The following is a 20,101-nucleotide window of genomic DNA, read 5'->3' as shown; positions in this document are numbered from 1 at the left end:
GTTCATTGCTATATTCCTAGTGGGATACGTGGAGTAACTACTTTACTTAGTAACCTTACTCATAATATGTTGAATAACCTTAACATATCGCACTTAATTTTGTCATACGTGTATACAATACGTGCAAAGGAAAGTGCTGTTGTAGTTTTCCATATCTGCTGTACCCTTACGTAAGTAGTTGTAAAATATGTTATAGTGGTTCCCCATACAAAAAGTCAATCAATTTGCGAATGATAATTTATCCCCTGCTTGTTAATGTTGCGTCGACTATAGTTATTGACTGAAATATTGCGCTTGTGTGTGAAAATTTTCTCTGGCCTAGAAGTTAAATACCGCTGGTATCATTAATTCATCATAACCCCTTCGCAACAATAAGTATGCATATTGGATCCAAAATAAATGATATAATAGAAACAACACCAGTTCTTGTACTCTTTTATTCTAAATCGATCGCAACATTCTAAAAACTAATAAAAATATTTTAATACACGTCTCAATTCTACTACCGCTATATAGACCAGAAAATTTCCTAAAACGTACGCGTCAAATAAAGACAAACAATATTTACAGGTGATGGTTCCTAGAAGCAAGACTTAGATAAGTTATTTTAGTATTTTTTTATTTACCTAGCACTGAAGTAATGTTATACAGTGTTCGAGTTACTTTGTAATTCTGATCAAATCTGGGTGATAAATCACGAACGGCGAGATCAAAACTCATAATCACTTCGAGAAACATAAGCAATATAGGCATACCATCAAACATGTCTGTTTAAAGTATTCACTAGTTCATGTAGTTATCCATACTTCTTTCTATTGGCTTACACAGTTCTATCACCTCTTTTTGTATTGCATCCTCTATCGTAGTCGGCAATGAAGGCATTCCAATTTGCACTTCTGTGATTATCCCCGGTTCACTATCCTTGAACACTTCGTCTTGCACCCCTTCAATATCAGGAGTATTTTCAACTTCTTTAAAAACATCAGATTTAATTCTATCAATATCAATCGTCATATCATCCACGTCCATAGCCAATTTGCTTTGTATTTGATGATATGAAGCTTTCGAAAACAACTTGCTCCTAGAATTTTTCAAAGATGGCAATTTGGAATCTTTTATATCTTTGGTTTCTTCTTTAATCTCAAATGTTTCTATAATTTCTTTGAAATCTTTATATTCTTTGCCTTCTTCTATGGGTTTAGAGTCAACTAGTTTAATAATGTCTATTTGTTTAAAATCAATTTGTTTGATATCAGTTAGTTCAATGTCATTTTGTTTACTGTCAGATTGTTTAATGTCAAATTGTTTACTATCAGATTGTTTAATGTCAAATTGTTTAATATCAGATTGTTTATTGGCTAATAGTTTACTATCAGATTGTTTAATTACAAATTGTTTACTATCGGAAAGTTTTATATCAAATTTTGTACTATCCGATTGTTTTATATCAAATTGCTTACTGTCAGATTGTTTTATATCAAATTGTTTACTGTCAGATTGTTTTATATCAAATTGTTTATCATCAGACTTTTTAATGTCAAGTTGTTTGCTGTCACTACGTTTAATAATTTGTTTACTAGAAGCGTTGTTTGGGATTAAGTCAATGATCGGTGAGGGTAATACTTCAAACGGCAGGTTGGAGGTAGAGTTGCTGTTTGAGACAACTCCTTCAGAATCTTTACGCCTTAATTGTTTCCTGTCCAGTTGCTTTTGTAATTCATTGATTCTCTCGTCTTTCAGTTTTATTAAGTCGTCAAGATGGCCCACCTGCACATACAGAAATAGTTTGTAATCGAGTTGTTGGTTAATTTTTTTTACATGACGGTTTCATTACAATGGACACCTATGTTGATAATATAAATGAGATATATTTATCTCATTACCTATTGGTATGCCATTAAAATTCATTTATAAAATATAAGTAGCCTTTAGGGAAATTTGAAACGATTTTTTTATGATACCAAGTGACACGACGCAAACCGAAACACAGTAATGCTCACATTACTGCTTGGCGGCAGAAATAGGTAAGGTGACAGTACTTTCCTGGACGAACTCTTTCACAAGGAAAACAGACATTATTAGAATTGACGTTTGACAAAATGTTTACTCGAATCTGGCTTATGGTAAACTACCAAGGCTACATGAGACATTGCAAAACTTTATGGGTACCTTACAATAGTTTTGCAGGTCACCGTGAGCGAGATAATCTCCCAGTCACTATTTATGTGTATAACTGATTTTGTACCTTCTGTCTGAGCATTTCTGCGGTCTCTTTAGAATCTTTTAACTCCTGTTTGATGTTGGTATAGGCCTCGTAGTTAACCACCTTCTGTTGTACGGTCTCCAATACCCCGTTTACTCGCATCTTCACAGGCACCACTAACACATGTTCTGTAAACAATAGGAAATGTTTCTATTGGTAATTAAAACTACGTAAAACGTACGAAATATGGCTGTCTGTCACATATCTTTTTCTTAGATTTGTCACACATCTGTTTCAAAAATTTCTGTACGATTCTTAGAATATGCCATATTTTTTCTTATACTAACCGCATTGGACAATGTTGATTTCTTTACATTTCATTACCAAATAAATGCATTGAAACAACAAAATGGGAAAAATAATTAACAATTAAACTACCGACCTATACACATTCAGCATTTGATAATTCTGTTCTGAAGAAACACCGCCAAGAGCGAGAAATTTGTTACCATGCGATGGGTTGTCGATCGACGTCTAATGCAAAGCGGAGGTGGCTATCCAATATTTTCCCAAGCAGTATAGACCTGGAGACTAGAGATGCCACGAATTGTGATTTGGCCGAATACCGAATATTCGGCCGAATCACCGAATATTCGACTGCCGAATGTTCTGCGTAAGATTGCATGTGGCTGTGCATTTCACGAGCGACCTGTTACGACCTGTCCCATTGTGCTTCGTGCAACGGGAGTGGGGTGTTTTTGTTGAAAAATTATAAAACGACAGTTTCCGGACCTATTTTGGAGAAGTCGCTACAGGTAATATGCAAAATGGTGAGGATGTGGAGAAAAGTTCTATTGCGTATGAGATTGATTTTTGTAGTAAAACTGTTCGCCTAAATCGGACAGTAGAGCCTTACAAGTGGTGGTCAGTAAACACAAAGCAGTATCCAAGCCTGTCAAAATTTGCTAAGATTTATCTATAATGTCCTGGCAGTAGTGTTTATAGTGAGAGCCTATTTTCAGAAGCAAGAATTGTTTATGAGGAAAAGCGTAATCGTTTGGTACCAACCAAAGCTGAAAAAATTGTTTTCATTCATCATAACCTGCCACTGATTGATTTTAAGTATTAAAGAAATAATTTGTGATTTTTTCATTATTTCATATTCGGTATACGGCCGAATAGTCGTAGTATTCGGCCGAATACCGAATAGTGACTGAATATTCGTGGCATCTCTGCTGGAGACGTCGACAATACCATGGTCCCTATTTTCTGCGTTCGACGGCCCCTTTACTAAATGCATCGCTTATACGTTTTTATTTTAAAAAAATGTGTGCGCATTTGACCTCTATGTCACCTGATGGTAAGTGACAATGAGGTCGACGATCGAGCATGCGCATAAATAATGCCTATTCACTCACGACATGAAAAGGCCCAAACTATAGCGTTTAGGTAATAAGTTTGCAGGTAGAGAATTCCACTTCGTAGCCGTTCGCCATACAAATGCGGAAGCGTAACACTTCATGCAATCTCTTGGTATATCCACAGCCTACGTCTAGTCCCCCGATAATAGAAAGCGCAATTCGATCGCACACTCTCCGTGATATATCCTGTAGAATGTCATTCGAAAAGACCCTTTCTATTTACGTTCGTGGTTACGTAATGCGTATTGCTAAAAATAATGGTTAGCATACCGTCGTCTCCGCAAGCTTCGTAGTAACTTCCGCCACTGGACATATTCTGCTCCCCTTCTTTGTTTGCCTTTTCTGCCTCTTCATCGCGTTTTATTTTGTCACGTACTGTAACCAAAGGAAACGGAATACCGTTTGATGCAGAGTGCTTAAATAATCGAATATTTAGTAAAAAAAAATTATATAATATTATATAATTTCTTTACTGATAAAACAGCTTTTAATATTAACGAATGACTATGAACGCCTATAACCTCAGTATCCGTACCAAAAATTACAAATGTTCTAACGGTTTTATTGTCACTACACTCCAAAAATGACGTACGTACACCGGTTCTAATCACAATACAAATACATCATCATCAGCCCAAGAATGTAGGTACAGCTGGGAACAGATCTTAGGAGACAGTTTAGGTCAACAAATGCCCGATGCGGGTTGGCGCCTTCACATGTTTCATAACCTTCTCTGATCCCTATATAACCAGAAATAGAGACAAAATGTAATTTAATTTGTTTGGAAACTTTTCTGCCAAATCATTACTGTGACAACTGCGCTCCGATTGGCCAGCCCGAATTCGAAACAATTGACGGGAGTCGTCAATTGTTTCACTTTAAATCGACCTTTGAATCACCTTTGAATCTTCAAATTGAACTTTGCTATAATGGATGAAAATTGCAAAATTACATATTTAATATTTAATTACCGATGAAATGTGATTCCGTTTGTTTTGTAATTAGATGTTTTGCTGTTTTTCCCATACCACCGAATAGAACAGCCCCCATTGTTAGAGATATTATCTTTATTACAATAAATATAGAATATTTTTGGAATATACGAAGGCGTACAAACAGGTCGATTGTTGGCGCTGTACTATTTCACTTTTCTAATTTGTCATTTCAGCGCAAACGAGAGTTGATATTTAAAAGTGATATAAGGCCCATTTACCTGATGAGTTGCCACGGATGGATACCCCTTATTTCGTCTCTATTTCTGGTTATACTCGTCGTTATACTCGATTGTAGGTTTAAAGTCGGTTCAAATCAAATTGTTTTCCTTCATCATTAAAGCAAGTGATAATTATCAAATTAAACTTGCACATGTTTCGTTAAGGCTTAGGCGGGCAGGCCCTTCGAGGGAATCCAACTTGGGACCCACCTAGAAGACAAAATTTCCATTCCCACAATTTACAAGTATTTTCATAGTCAAAAGAAGTTCTCAACCTTACATTTCATTCGTACTCTTAGCATAATAAAGCCACGTGTGATCACGTGGTAAAAGTGCTTTTGTCACAAGAAATTTATTTTTTATAATATCAAGTGACGGGACGAACAAGTCGTGCACCTATCCATAACAGTTGCAGTGCCACTCAGAGCTTTAAATCGCAAAGATCTAAGGGGCACTGACACTGCGCCCGTCACCCTGGGACATAAGTTGACCAGTCCCATGTGCCTGTAATTTCACCAGCTCTCTTACCCTTCAAAACCGGAACTACTACTGCTTGACAGCTGGAATAGGTAAGGTGGCTTCCTTGTACAAACTCTTTCACAAGGAGCTCTAATGCTGCTAGTCATCAATATTTTTAATATAATGTATATTTCATAAAAATATTTATCACATGAAAGTAAAAATAAAGTATTATAAAAAGTCATGCGGTGCACGATAGATATGCTTCTCGCATGACGTACGTAATTCCTTTCATGTAGGTATATCTGGCGCACCGTATGTAACAATCGGCGAGTAGGAAGGAACGTTACACCGATTGGCAAATCCTTTTACCATGGCAAATATAAGTTTGCCATCGATACGATAAGAAAAAGACATGAGAGTCATAAAAATAATACGAACTATATGAAAAGAATAATGTATATGTGAAATTTTATAACTCCCCTACTTAAACACGAAAAAGCTATCGACTCATGCCGACAGACGTGGCCTTACTCTAAGTATAGTATGCGAATTTCTTATTTATATTTGAGATGATAAAAGATACTAGAGGAAATTCCGCTGTAAGGGCGCCTTCAAATGAGACGCTTATAAAAGCGCAGCAGTGGCGCGGTAACCGCTACTAATTTTCATACAATATTTAGAAGCGCAGCTGCAGCGCCACTTTTGCAGACTAACTTATTGTACGAAAAATAGTAGTGGCGCAGCACTGCAGTGCTTCTACAAGCGTAAAATTTGAAAGCTAAACAAAATGTCACGTACCCATGACAAGTACTCTTTCAATAACACCCGGCACACTGTTAGCGAGTTGTTCCATGGTATGGGCGCAAAGATTGAGCTTTAATTTCTTGAGCACCTTCCTGTTTAATGTCATCCAGTTGTTGAGCTTGAGCGCGTGACTGTTCCTGGGAGGGTAGTTGTGCATTTCCACCAGTTTTGGATAGTTTACGCTAAGAATTTCGGCTAGAAGTACTGTTGACAATTAATAGAATATAATAGACAGTCGACGAAAAAGAGAGGTAAAATGGCAATTTACCTACAATTTTAAAAATAAATGAACGAATATCCCGCATCGAAGAATGAATTTTTCCCATGACTCTAGGTCGATAACTCCCAAAGTGATCTCCACCGACCCCCAGGGTCCATGTCAGCGAAAAAAATACAAGGCGCATGAGACGTTAATGAACGACCACAAGAGTGGAAACCAATTAGGCAGGTGGTGACCAAAATTTTGACTTTCCATAAATGGAATACTCTACATTACACAAGAAACAAGATATTCGCTTAGATAAATGTGAAAAACTTAAAATCAATTTATTTTTTATTTATAAAGTTTTTCACTAGACTGTGTCATTTGCTAAACACACATTTGAAGTTGATGAGTTTGTGAAATATTCAATATTACAAAGGCAGGGAGTCTATACGTGGTACACCAGACAAATAAATTTAGGAACCTCTGCTATAGTATGATAAAGTTAGTAGTATGATAAAAAATGACAGTGAAGCAAAAATTTCAAGTTTTGCTTTTGCCGGGTGCCATTATGCCGGACATACACGCTACGGACCATAGTACGGTACACCAGAGAGGTCTACCTGTGCAGGTAGGCCGCTTGCCGTAGCGTAAGTTCTATACTGAGAATACTACACAACTACTGATTTAGTGGCATTGTGTTTCTTTTATTTTTTCTATAAGCATCTTATAACCAGCTTCTGTAGAAATCAAATGGCGCGACCTGCGCAGGCGACCGTAGTACACGCACACATGCACAGGTTCACCGTACGGTGTCACTCAAAAGAATTGATTTTCGATCTTGCGTCAGTCGCCTGCGCAGATATACAAAACTGCACAGGTCTGTTCCAACACACGTTTCGATTTGCCTGCACAGATACACCTGCTCAGGTAGACCTCTCCGGTATACCGTAGCGCCTCCGTGGTTAAGTCGTTTGCACACCGGTTTTGTTTCGATCCCTGGCCGGCTCCGTGTAGAAAACTAACTTTTCTATATTGTCTCGGGTCTTGATGCTGTCGTTGTTCTGATTTCATAACCCAAGTGGAATATAAGTGCTTTATTTAATTTGGGACCAGAGCAACCTATGTGATGTTGTCCAATATTTATTTTACCTCTATAAATTTATGAGTATGTGCCACTAGATTCTCATACCTTAGACATTATATGCTGAGTATTAAGGAGGGAGAGCGACTGCAGGCAATATTATTTTCATTATTTCTGCCGCCAAGTAGTAACGTAAGCATTATTATGTGTTCCAGTTTTGAACGATAGATAATGGTGCGTACTCGTATGGGCAATATGGCGCGTATGGGCAAGTTCGCGGAACGGGACAGTCCGATTTGTATCGAGAGCATAGGCGGCGCGTTTGAAGTTACCGACCAGCTGCGGATCCAAGCCAGCCGCCATGGGCGACCACGGGCGTCTTAAGGCTGATGAAACTACAGGCATATGGGACATGTCAACTATATGTCTGAGAGTGACGGGAGCGCAGTGGCAGCGCTTCACATATCTTTGCGATTTCAAGCTCTGAGTGGTAGTGCAAATATTATAGGCAGGCGTGTCGCTTACCACCAAGCGTACGACGTGATCGTCCCATCACTTGATTAAAAAAAGGCAAACAAAAAGTTATGAACTTTTTGTGTGTAATAAGAATAACCGCCTAATTGAACGGTTTTTTTTTTGTTAGATGTTAGATCTGTCATGTAGGTGCGTATTGGACACAAAAATAGGGCCGTTTATCCTATGCAGGTGCAATTTATTAAAATGAACTAAAATATGTAAACAGACAATAAGGAAATAGGCAATAAAACAAAAGTAAAATCTGGACACAAACAATCTATAAAATAAGGAAAAACTTAAGCGGAGTAAAATTGCTACGCTTATCTCCTCGTTACAACAACAATGGTAAGGTTACTGCGTTAGAGGTAATAAAATCTAGGTAACTTAGTGTACCTACTGGGGAAGGCAAAAACTAAGTCAGTCGGTAATGGTCTAGGGAAAGTTATAACGGTATACTGATTTTCTGCAAGCAAATTGTAGTCACTTTTCTTTTTTTTTATAACACTAAGTGACGGGACGAACAAGTTGTGCACCTCGTGGTAAGCCTGTCTATAATAATTGCAGTGCCACTTAGAGCTTTAAACCGCAAAGACTTGAGGGACACTGCCACCTCGCCCGTCACCCTGATACATAAATTGACAAGTCCCATGTGCCTGTAATTCCACCAGCACCCTTACCCTTTAATGCTCACATTACTGCTTGGCGGCAGAAATAGCTAAGGCAGGGCTTCACTGGACGAACTCTTTCGCATCTATTGGATGACTAGAAGCAGTAGAACTCCTATGATTATGTCTCAGGATGATGGGCGCAGTGGCAGTACGCCTAAGTTTGCTAACAGAGTGACTGCATGTAATCAACTTCATGCAGTCGTGGTCTCGGATAACGACTTCACACATTAACTGCATGCAGTCGAAACTGACTTCACGCAGCCGAGATCAATTAACTGCAATCATGTTTGCGAAGCTCTGAGTTCCACGTACAAAATCACATCGAACACCTGTCACTTAGTATTATATCGGATCATGTAGTAACTTTCTATTTCAAAAGATTGTTGTAATTGTAATGGTTACGAAGGTCTAAGCCATTTTTCTATGCAAAAAAGTCTTAAATACCAAAAACACATAGGGAAATTCGTAAGGTGCGTTGGTTCGTTCCGTGGCGTAATTGGCATAGCCACGGTTTGCTGGAAGACGTTGGTTCGAATCCAGCCAGATCGAAGGATCTTTTTCTTAGTGTTCTATCTTTGTATTAATAATCATAACGTGCTTGTATTAGGTAATTTATTACAAATTGCATTTTTCATCATTTTCTCAGAGTGAAAGCGGTAACCTATCACAAACTCGAATTATTTTTTTCCGAAATCACGTTTGTTCGAATTTTCATTACCCCGGAAACCGAATTATAATAAAACCATTGTTCTTTCAGGAAATGTTGGATGTTTAACGCAAAGACAGAATTAGGTTCGGTTAAGTTACGTTTAAAAGAAAAACATTTTCCTCTCAAAATTACTTTCGAAGTTATGAAAATTCGAGCAAACGTTATTTCTGGAAAATGTCGTTTCGGACGTCTGGTGGGTAACCAGTGAAAGCTCGTTACGTTGGTAATTTGGCGAATAATAATATTAAGTTCAAATACGTTTGATTAATTATAATTTTACCGTATATAAAAATAACGATTAATAAAATTATAATGTCTACAAAGACCTTCTCGTAACGTCGCTGTGGTCTATTTTCGTAAAGATAATAAAAGACTAGTAACTTTAGTCACCACAAGTAATTTATTTTAATTAGATTATGTGCAATGATACAACTGTCTGAAACTCAATATTGTATATAATTCAATTGAAGTTGTAATTATTTACACTCACCATTTACGTGTTTTATGCGAAATTGAATATATGCGAATTTTATATCACATTACACAAGAAAAAAGTAACATTACTGTACACGAAAATTATCTGCAATTTGAAAGCAGCTAGATCAGTGGTGATTTAGACAGAAAAATGCGTTATTTCACACATACGAAGAATGTTTAAAAAACTGATATAACGCAGCCTTGATCAAAGTCAAAGTGTAAAAAACTTCATAGGTACGCAAATTACAACAGATTAAATAGATTGCTCGTTGTAAATAAACATTTGTATACATTTGTCATTTACAATATTTATTTCAAATATCATAGATCGAAACTTCCTGCAAAAGGTAAACGGGCACTACCACGAATTTTTGTCATCCAAGTACGCAGAAGCAGTAACCCTATAGAAGAAAGTTTTTGTTTCACTGAAGTTTTAAGCCTCGCGTTAAGGTCGTTTTCCACCAGCGAGGCGAGGATAGACGAGGCGAGACGAGAAACACGATTTCCCGCGCGATATCGCCAGTACCCTTACAGTCTCGCACGAGCTTGCGATGGCTATTAATATCAATCGCGAGATTGTAGGGTACGTTCGGTTTGAGATTTAAAAAACGATGGTTTCATATGATTTCTCTTCCGTTAACATATATAATTATAATAATGAAATCATTATGGGACATGTTACTTCCGCGTATTTATCGATGAACTGAACAGCACTGAATATTCACTATCTACAATCACAGCGCGTGCTTGCGCGAGATCGCGATGCATCGCGCCATCTATTAATGGCAATTTTTGGTGGAAATAGTCCGGCGAGATTTCAATTCTCGTCTCTCCTCGTCTCTTCACGCTTCGCCTTTGGAAAACTACCTTTAGTCTGCATTTCCATCAGAGATGTGCTACGTAACGAAGCAGTGTGCGAGGAAGAAATCCATCAATACGATTATTTCATTTTCCTAGCCTCGCTTAGCGCAGCTCCGGTGGAAAAGGGTTTGTACATACATAATCTGTGCGAGAGATGTGTGCGAGGGATGCGGGCGAGGAATGTGTGCAAACCGGTGTAGGAAACTACTGAAAGTATGACACTAACTGACACTGACATATCGCCACCGCTCACCCCACCACACCGTATGGGCAGCCTAAGAGTGAATACCTAGTTTGTGATTTGAAAGTATATTTTCAGAAATAACAAAAAAGTATGCTGTAAAATATAGCCACGCGACTTGTTTGTAGTTAGCAGTTAAATTCGTACCCTAGGTATAACTTATTTTTTTAAATGTTATAGTACCATTGACATAATCGGTGATTCCGCCAATGTCAAATTCAGGAAGGCACGCGTTTACAACTTAAGTCAGTGACTGGTGAATTTTGATGATATGACACTGAGAGGAAAGCCACATGTGACCATACGTCAAAAGCGCCTTAAAGTCATAAAAATAATATGAATTAGCAGCACAGCATACACGCTTTGTACATACTCTTCTATTAATTGTAAGTTGGTCTCCATTTAAATCTTTTTGTTATTATTAGTAGTTATTCTACCTAAAGTATGAACGTTTTCTAGGTATGGACATTCCCATTTCGTCATTAATACGTATAAAATTTTGTTTTTTACTGTTTATTTTCTAAATAGTCCAAAATATAGGTTATCTATTGTTTATTTTGTAAATGGCTAAAATATTTAAATGCGTAAATACCTATACAAACAAAACTACCATATTATTTTTTGAGACCAGCTCCCAAATCGTTCTACTTTAGTTTTGATTATAGTCACCCTCCCTACCTACCCTTAGGGCATATTAGAAGGGCACTATAACCTGTGCACGCACAGGATCTTATAAGTTCAGGTTCTGACTCCCGATCAGCCAGTATACAGGGTTGTCAGAGACCTCTGTCATTTGATTTCATCCGGTTCTTCGAGAGGCTAGTGCCTCGGGTGAGTCGCCCCGGGTGCACGTATAGTACCCTCCCTATTTTCCAGATAGGCACCGGAGCTGTAGGCACGCTCACTTCTCGTTGTGCATTTCACAAATAGCGGTTGCCACCGCTGAGCCGTCGACTCTGAGTCCACTACCAAATTTCCTCATTGGCGGCGGAGGTGTAAGGCACGCTCACTTCCCGACGCTGAAAAACGACGTCTCTCCAGTTCCCAATAACCTAAGCGGCTGGAGGGACCGGAGGATATCTAGCTTATCCTCTACTAGCTCTCCGGGTTAGTGCCGGAGATGCCGGTCGCAGTGTCCTGCGACAATGTCCGGATATAGCATCCAACTTAAAAAGCAACTCACGTGCCCCGCGCGTCTCCTCGCTTCAGGCCTTCAACTAGACCGCTACAAAGACGCGCTAGCTGCTCACGAGACAGACGCCCCGGAAACATGCAAAGTCACAAACCCCAGCGAGTCCATAAGGGCGTATCAGTCGCGGAGAGCTTGGCCCGGACGCCCGGTGTACCCTGGTCTTGCCGTCGAGCCCGTAGTCTCTCTATAGGAAAACCCTATCTCTCGGGTCGGTAAATAGGGATTTTTGGATACAATATTTTGTAGCAAATACTTTAGTAGCAGTAGAGCTCCTTGTGAAAGTGTTCGTTCAGTGAAGTACTGCCACCTTACCTATTTCTGCCGCCTAGCGATAATGTGAGCATTACTGCGTTCCTGTCTCGAAGGGTAAGGGTGCTGGTGAAATTACAGGCACATGGAACTTGTCAACTTGGCTCAGAGTGTCGAGCGCAGTGGCAGTGTCCCTAAGATCTTTGTGATCTAAAGCTCTGAGTGGTACGCAACTGTTATGAACAGGAGTGTCGCTTACCACGAAGCGCAAGGCTTGTTCGTCCCGTCACTTAGTATTATAAAAAGTAAAAAACTTAATATGAAATAATAATTTACCGCCAATGTACTCTAATTTCAATAACTAATGCGCAAATTCAAAATATAATCAGTACCGAGAAATCCCGAGATTTGTAAAAGGGAATGTCCAAGATATTCTTCAGTTGATTGAAATTGACTCACTCAATTCCGTCATTGGTTATTATTATCACAAAATGCATGTGTACTGTTTCGTTTCTTTTTTCAAGGCATAAACTATTTCTATTAGTATTTCTTTTTCTTTTTCTAATTGCATGAAACAAATTGTGAAATTTTATATAACTCCCCCAATTAAGCATTAAAATGTTATCGGCTAATTACGTTCGAAAAATCTTTAAACCTCTACTGCAAAGTTGCCATTTTGCAGATGTGGCGTTATTACACCATGAGTGCGAATTATACTTCTTTTGGATGTTATCTCTAATGAAATATATACAGTCCCGAACACCATACTTTGAACCACCTCGCATTTCCAGTATTAAATGCCCTAAACTTAAACAATGTTTGATTGATCAAAAACTATTAACCAATTTTGAAACTACTATACTAAACGTCTTTTCCATAAATCCTTGTTGGAAATTTGGATTTGCAAAACCCGGGGGAAAACATTTTCTTTGACGATAACACTACTTTTGTATTCTAGTGCTTTAAAACAAAAATGCGAGGTGGCTCGAATTATGTGTCCGGGAGTATATTTAAAAAAAGTTTTGCCTTAACAAAAATTTGTTAAAATATGTAATAATGTATAGACAATGTTTTCACCCTAAGGTGAAAACGAGTTAGCAAATTTCATAAAGACAGTACAGCAATAACCGCTAGATAAAATTATATGAATCCAAACCTGCATCAGCAAAATCTCTGTTTATCTTTTTAGTAGGTCTCGACAACTTGAAAGTGTCGACCCATGCCAGCACGGATTCTATTTCCGACAAAGGAATAGGTGACCCCAGTGTACTACTCGTCGTCATTGTCATTGTACAAATTTTTATTAATACTATAATGACTTGTAACAATTGTAAATGATTGTTGTTATTTCCGGTTTTATCTTTACTGATTGTTGGACAATATTAATTTCGGATGTTTGTCTCGCGCTGATGACGCAAATAATTGTCACATGTGATATTTTGATTTGTGTTTTTTTTTTGTTGAATAAAGAGATTATATACTGCCCGGTGGTTCAGTCGCTGAATGGGCTCTTGACGAGAACTATTAGATCGATTCTCGATAGAATCAAACGAATAGAAGCAAACCTTTCTATGTTGATTTTGCTTTGGGTGTTGTCGTTAGCTGCCCCCGTAGTTAATTTTGTTACTCTGAAGAGACCTGATAATAAATTCTCACCTTTAGTGCAATAAGGTCACATCTGCAAAATGACTTTTTTCTTTAGTAGCAGTAGAGCTCCTTGTGAAAGGATTCGTCCAGGGAAGTACCGCCACCTTACCTAAACTGCCTCCGTGGCCGAACGGTTACCATGCCGGACTGCCACTCAGAGGTCCCAGGTACGATTCCCGGGCCGGGAGAAATATTTGTATGGCCTACATTTATTTCTCTCGTGAGTTTGGGTGTAATTTGTGATTGTCTATGTGTGTGTCCATGGCACACGCGACACAGCCTCTGCCTAGTGCGGGCTATGTTGAGTGTATGCGTTATTATTATTAAATATTTATTTACCTATTCCTATCGCCAAGCAGTAATGTGTGAACATGTCACATGGAACTTGTCAACTTATGTCGCAGGGTGACGGGTGCAGTGGTAATGCCCCTCCGAACTTTGCGTTTTAAAGATCTGAGTGGCACTGCAACTGTTATGCTTGTCGCTTCCTACTAGGCTCACGACTTGTTAGTCTCGTCACTTGGTGTAATAAAAAAGAGAGGTTTAAAGATTCCACGGATGAAATGAATAGATAACTTTTATTATGTTAAATAGGAGAGTTATAAAATTTCGCATAATACACATATTTCATTTTTTATTGAATTGATATTCAATTATTTTTTTGGGAAATTACTCCACTAGTTTGTTATAATTATTAATACAAAGATACAATTTATTAATACAAAGAAGAAGAAAGAAAGAAGAATACGAACACTTAGAAAAAATTCCTTCGATCCGGCCGGATTCGAACCGACGTCTCCAAGTTCCGTTCAAGCCACGGAACGAGCCAGCGGACCTCACGAATTTTTGTATGTGCCGGTTGTCAAATCTTTGTATTTGGTTTCCAACGACTTTTTAGCCGTAGCGCCATCTGCGAGAAATCTATGAATACACATAACACCTTGCTTCATCATGCTTAAAGGTCCACAAAAAAATCTCCAAATTATGTACCTGCTGTAAGAAAATCACCATCTTTCTGCAAATAAAACCACTTATTAAGTTTATAGCTTTATTGTTATTGAGTTTCACATGCAGAAAGATAGTGATTTTCTTACCATGGCCCTGATTTTAATTCAAATCGGAATTGATGGTTCGGAAAAGACACAGTTTCCGATCGGGAGAGGTAATCAAAATCGAGCTGCAGAACTAATAAAGACTTTTTGTAGAAAATGTCACTTATGTGGTTTTACTTTTAAACAGATGATAATTGTTTCGTTTAGTTCGTTTATTTTTGTAAATTTCATGTGATAAAAGCACTTTTGACGTACGATCACATGTGGTTTTGTTATACCATGGGCACAAATTATTTCCATCAACCAATATTAAAGTATTTTCAAAGATTAAATGTTAAAAAGAAAGTTATGACTTATGACGTATGTCGAAGTCTCCCGTATTCAGCAATAGAACGATTACGATTTCTCATATAGATAATATATTATCGACGTGTAGTCCAATGTAAATTGATCTAACCAACGTTTTCTATTAGAAAACCTCTAGATCAATCAAAAACGATAATTTACATACTTTACACACTCATTATATTTATCCAGTACAACTTGAGCTCCACTTAGAACTAAACCAAATGATTTACTAATATCAGAATCTGGAGATCACATTGATCTTCTCGACAACGATCTTTGTAGAATTCGTACCAATCTCCTTAAATATTTCAACTCGTCTTCTCATTAGTAGTGCCAAGTCAATATCTTTGTTAGTCTTTAGTCGCATTAGTTTTAAGTTTGCAATCTCACTTCTCTCTCTTTTCATTGCAGTTCTCATGCAAATAAGTTCACACTTCGAATAATAACGCAGTATGTACAAGTATTAGGCTTACATTCTCAAACATGTTCCACAGAATGTAAACTGTTTTGTACATCAAATAAAATAAAAATAAACCGAAGAGATAAAAAAATTAATTACACACAACACTATACGGTTTTTAAACTAATTTGTGTTTTGTTTTCAGTATCTCAGTTTTTGTTGTAATATAAAAGTGAGTTATTGACTTACTTTAACCTAATCATTATTTTGTATTTTTGTTCATTAACTTTTCCAATGTTTTATTGAAGAATCAATATCCGAAGTGACAGACCTGGTTGCCTATATTACAAGCTTATAATGTAATATCTCTGACTGGTATGTTATATTTTGATTCTAGTGTAACTATGATGTTTGTGGAGAAAATTATTATTATTATTATTATTTGGTTAGTTATTAAAAAAACATCTGTCTACATAATTTTACAAATACCTACATTCCTTTACACTGGATGAGGCATAATAATCTCGTAGACATTTCGGCGTTAACCCATCAAACGAACCCGGGAACACCTCATCTAGCAATCATATTACCGATCAATGAGCCAACAATGTACAAAAATTAATAATAAAAATAATAAAAAACGGTATTAGGGCAGGGACAAATGGCATCCTTAATATGATAAAGCACATGAGTGTGATCATGCGCCAAAAGTTTATGTACATGTGAAATTGTATAACTGTCCTATTTAAACATCAAACGTTATTAAAAATTTCTCTGTTGAAAAGTCGTTATTTTGCAGATGTAGCCTTATTATATCGAGGTTGCAAAATATAGCTGAAAACACGTGGTTAAATTAGATGCCTGAATAAGTTACAACATATTTTGAGAGTAAATAAAACAAGCCAACAAATTTAACTTTCTGCCATTATACAAACTGAGAGAAATGGCTGATTTGACTTACTTACGACTTACTGACTACTTACGATTGCCCTGAACTCCTTGAGCAAATAGGACTACGCACAAGCAAGGTTGCATAGAGAAATCCTATCACACTTTACGTTCTTAGGGAAGGACAAATTATAGACAAAATGCATTTTTAAATAGAGCGTATCGCTAATTAAACTCCTTAGTTAATAGATATGGTGAGGTGGACTTGTTCAACACCAGTTTCTACAGGTAAACTAAAACACTTACTCAGTGATATGTTTTTTTCTTCAAATATGTAGATACTATACATGTTTAACGTTTTTAATTTCGTTATTTTTATTTAAGTATTATGTTTTTTTTCTTTAAGTCGGCAACTTACTTTGTAGTTTGTTTCTATCACTTCAAATAATTATTTATTGCACTTCAATTAATTAATAATCTGTGGAATCTTTTAATTAGCCCACAGCATACATGCACTGGCCTGTCAAAAAAAAAAAAAAAAAAAAAAAAAAAAAGGTGTGTATTTATTCTATTCTTGTTACCTAGCTGTAAATTTTCCAAAAATAATAAAAATAAAATAAAACACAAAATATTTCTCAATAGAAAACGTCCCAATAGAAGTAATAACACCAAAGGAAACTACTGTGACTTTGTTTACTTGCCACATGCTTACCACCAAGTTTACATAGGAACCTTCTATATCTATGGTACCTACACTTGAAAGCGAACCTATATAGCCGGCAATAGCGCTGTTTACAGCAAAATTCAATACTTACTTATCAGAGTTGCAATTTTACTTGACACCTCGACTCAAGCGGCATTTTTTCCATTAAACGAAGGAATCAATGTGACATTTATTGCTTTGGTATTAGATTCTGGTCCACAAGTCCGTATTCCACTTTATCACCGAGGTAGGACTTTATTTGTAAATTTTTAATTAATATACCCAGAAAACCATATGACGCGAAAGTATATTTTATTTGTTTTTATAAAACCAAGTAACGAGACTAATCAGCATTTTGATTTTGATTGCCTCTCCCGACCGGAAACTGCGTCTTTTTCGAGTCGAGGCGCATAATTGCGATTCACAACTGACCGATCGGAAACTTTTAACATTTCTAATCGGAACAATAGTTGATTTAACTCACAAATTAGAAAGGTGTAGTAGGAATTAGGTTCATCTTCTCGCTCAGAAACCCATCTGATTTCGAGACTACCCGATAGGAACGATTCCGATTTGAATCAAAATCAGGACGCAGCTGCGCCTGGTGTTAAGCGACACACCTGTCCATAGCAGTTGCAGTGTCATGTGCATTAAATTGCAACGATCTGATAGGCACTGTCATTGCGCCTGCACACTGAGACATAAGTCGACAAATCCCATGTGTCTGTAATTTCCCTAGCCCCCTTACACTTCAAAATTGGAAGACAGTAACATTCACATTACTGCTTAGCGGCAGAAATAGGTAATGTGACAAGTACTTCCCTGGACGAACTCTTTCATAAAGAACTCTATTGCTACTAACAACCGTGTTATCTTTTTGTCATTAATCTTTTTTCATATTTACACAGTAAAGTTCTAGAATATTCCGTCGCTTCAAATGAGGCTGTGTTAGTACGTCCGCCGGTACAGAGAACGTAGTTTCTCGACACACAAAAACTTTCTCGTGATATTTGCGTTTTCACGTCGCCATTGGCGCAACGTTTTTAGATAGCTTTTGTTTTCGTACAGTCAGGTACACATTACTTAGGCTGAGATTTACAAAACGAACTGTGCTTTAATTTTAAGCAAGAAATTACGAAATAAACTTAAAGTTTTATTTAATTTCTTGCATAAACTTAGGCAAAGTTCATTTTGTGCACATGAGACTAGTGTACTTATGTCTTTGGGTAGCGAACTCGGGGGAGTTCGCTGCACAGCATGGAGGGGCCCGAGGTGGGAGGCTCGTCTGGTGTCCGGCGAGCCTTACATTTGGAGTCGGGAGACCGTTGCGTCTCCCTTGTCGGGGAAGGACTGCGCTGGGTGCGGCCAGTCGCTGGTGGAGACGCGGACGAGTGATAGCGTACCCGTGCCTCTACCTGCAGCGGAGAGGAGGAACACCCCGGGGGTTTAGTACGGTCGAGTTGCTTCCCTTCAGGTTCAGCCCAGTCCCACATAACCCCGGCTCTGCCCCCGCAGGGCTGGGTATCTGTATCTGTACATACGTACAGGTATATGGTATCTGCTAGCAGATTCCCTCGGGTAATAAAAAAAAAGTGTACTTATGTCTTAAGGTAACGGGCGTAGTGGCAGTGCCCCCTCAGATCTTTGAAATTTATATCTCTGAGTGGCACTTCATATATTATGGACAGGAGTGCCTATCACCGCCAGGCGCACGACTTGTACGTCCCATCAAATTATAAATAAAAATTATATATCTCAGACTTTCAGTCGAAGTTAATGTGAAGACAATATTAAATAATTGATTAATTAGTGACATACTTTATCAAACACAAAAATTGCAATGACTAAATAAAGTATACGACAAGAAACTGCCTTATTTCGAGGTAGCAATTACAAGACCACATCAGTAGAATATTAGGAGATTCATAGGGTTATACCCGGTATGTATAGCTATCATAAAAGTGTGTCGGGGTTATTATCACGTAAATACAAATAAAAGCACAGTATTCCATTCTTAAAAGACAAGCCTAAAATTCGAGAGATAGTTGGAAATCACAATCAATCAAGTTATTGATTATTTGATTCTTAACATTTCCTTGTAAAAAAGTCATCAATTGCGATTTTAATGTTCTGACAAATTCAAATTAAACTTACCTAATTAAGTTCAATGCATTCATTCAAAAAAGGCATTTATTTCTTTGAGTTGAGAAAATAGAGCTGTCAGATTAATCAACGCTCTTTGATTTAGTAAAGATGGCTTGTATTTATGTCGCGACTGAAATATTCGGAATTGACGTATCCTCAGAATTGAAATTTACTTGCTTGAATTGACCCCAATCTGATATGACCCACTGAAGACGAAACTATAAACTAAATAAAGGCCTGAAGACTTGGCGTATGCCTCTTTTTTTAATGAAAAGAAGAAGACAAATTTACCAAGACTTGGCTGTATGGTATCAAACCTTAGCCTTTTCGTTTACGGAGAGAATGGCAAAAAATAAAAACTGAAATTCGTACCCATGGCAATGGCATAATATAGCAACATGTGATCATGCGTCAATATTGTTTTTATCACAAGAAAATCATAAAAATAATACGAACTTCGTGAAACAAAATTTAATTAAGTAGGTATAATGTGAAATTTTATAACTCTTCTATTTAAGCATAAAAATTGCTATCTTTCGTAGAACCTTCAAAACCTTTCTTCAGAAAAGTTGTTTTTGCAGATATGGCTTTATTACACTATGGTTGCGAATTAAGT

At 37.4% G+C, this 20,101-nt stretch overlaps 1 protein-coding gene across 1 annotated transcript; it reads right to left on the bottom strand.

Annotated features, from left to right (window-relative positions):
* Positions 1-429: 429 nt before the first annotated feature.
* Positions 430-13,654, bottom strand: LOC113232467. The gene is made up of 5 exons (XM_026467207.1): positions 13,459-13,654; positions 6,098-6,307; positions 3,895-3,999; positions 2,246-2,391; positions 430-1,767 (listed from the first exon to the last, which is right to left on the bottom strand). Exons 1-5 carry the CDS (start codon positions 13,589-13,591, stop codon positions 784-786), a joined length of 1,578 nt encoding a protein of 525 aa, XP_026322992.1. The 5' UTR covers positions 13,592-13,654; the 3' UTR covers positions 430-783.
* Positions 13,655-20,101: the final 6,447 nt, after the last annotated feature.

The sequence above is a fragment of the Hyposmocoma kahamanoa genome, unplaced genomic scaffold (assembly GCF_003589595.1).
Source record: "Hyposmocoma kahamanoa isolate Upper Pololo Valley unplaced genomic scaffold, ASM358959v1 76, whole genome shotgun sequence".
NCBI lineage: Eukaryota > Metazoa > Arthropoda > Insecta > Lepidoptera > Cosmopterigidae > Hyposmocoma > Hyposmocoma kahamanoa.
This window is presented reverse-complemented; position numbering and strand designations above follow the sequence as displayed.

Coding starts and splice junctions, on each gene's coding strand:
- LOC113232467 (XM_026467207.1), bottom strand. CDS start 13,591: ATGACAATGACGACGAGTAGTACACTGGGGTCACCTATTCCTTTGTCG. Junction 2,392..3,894: donor CGAAGCTTGCGGAGACGACG/GTATGCTAACCA, acceptor TATTGTTTACAG/AACATGTGTTAGTGGTGCCT. Junction 1,768..2,245: donor CAGAAATGCTCAGACAGAAG/GTACAAAATCAG, acceptor CTGTATGTGCAG/GTGGGCCATCTTGACGACTT.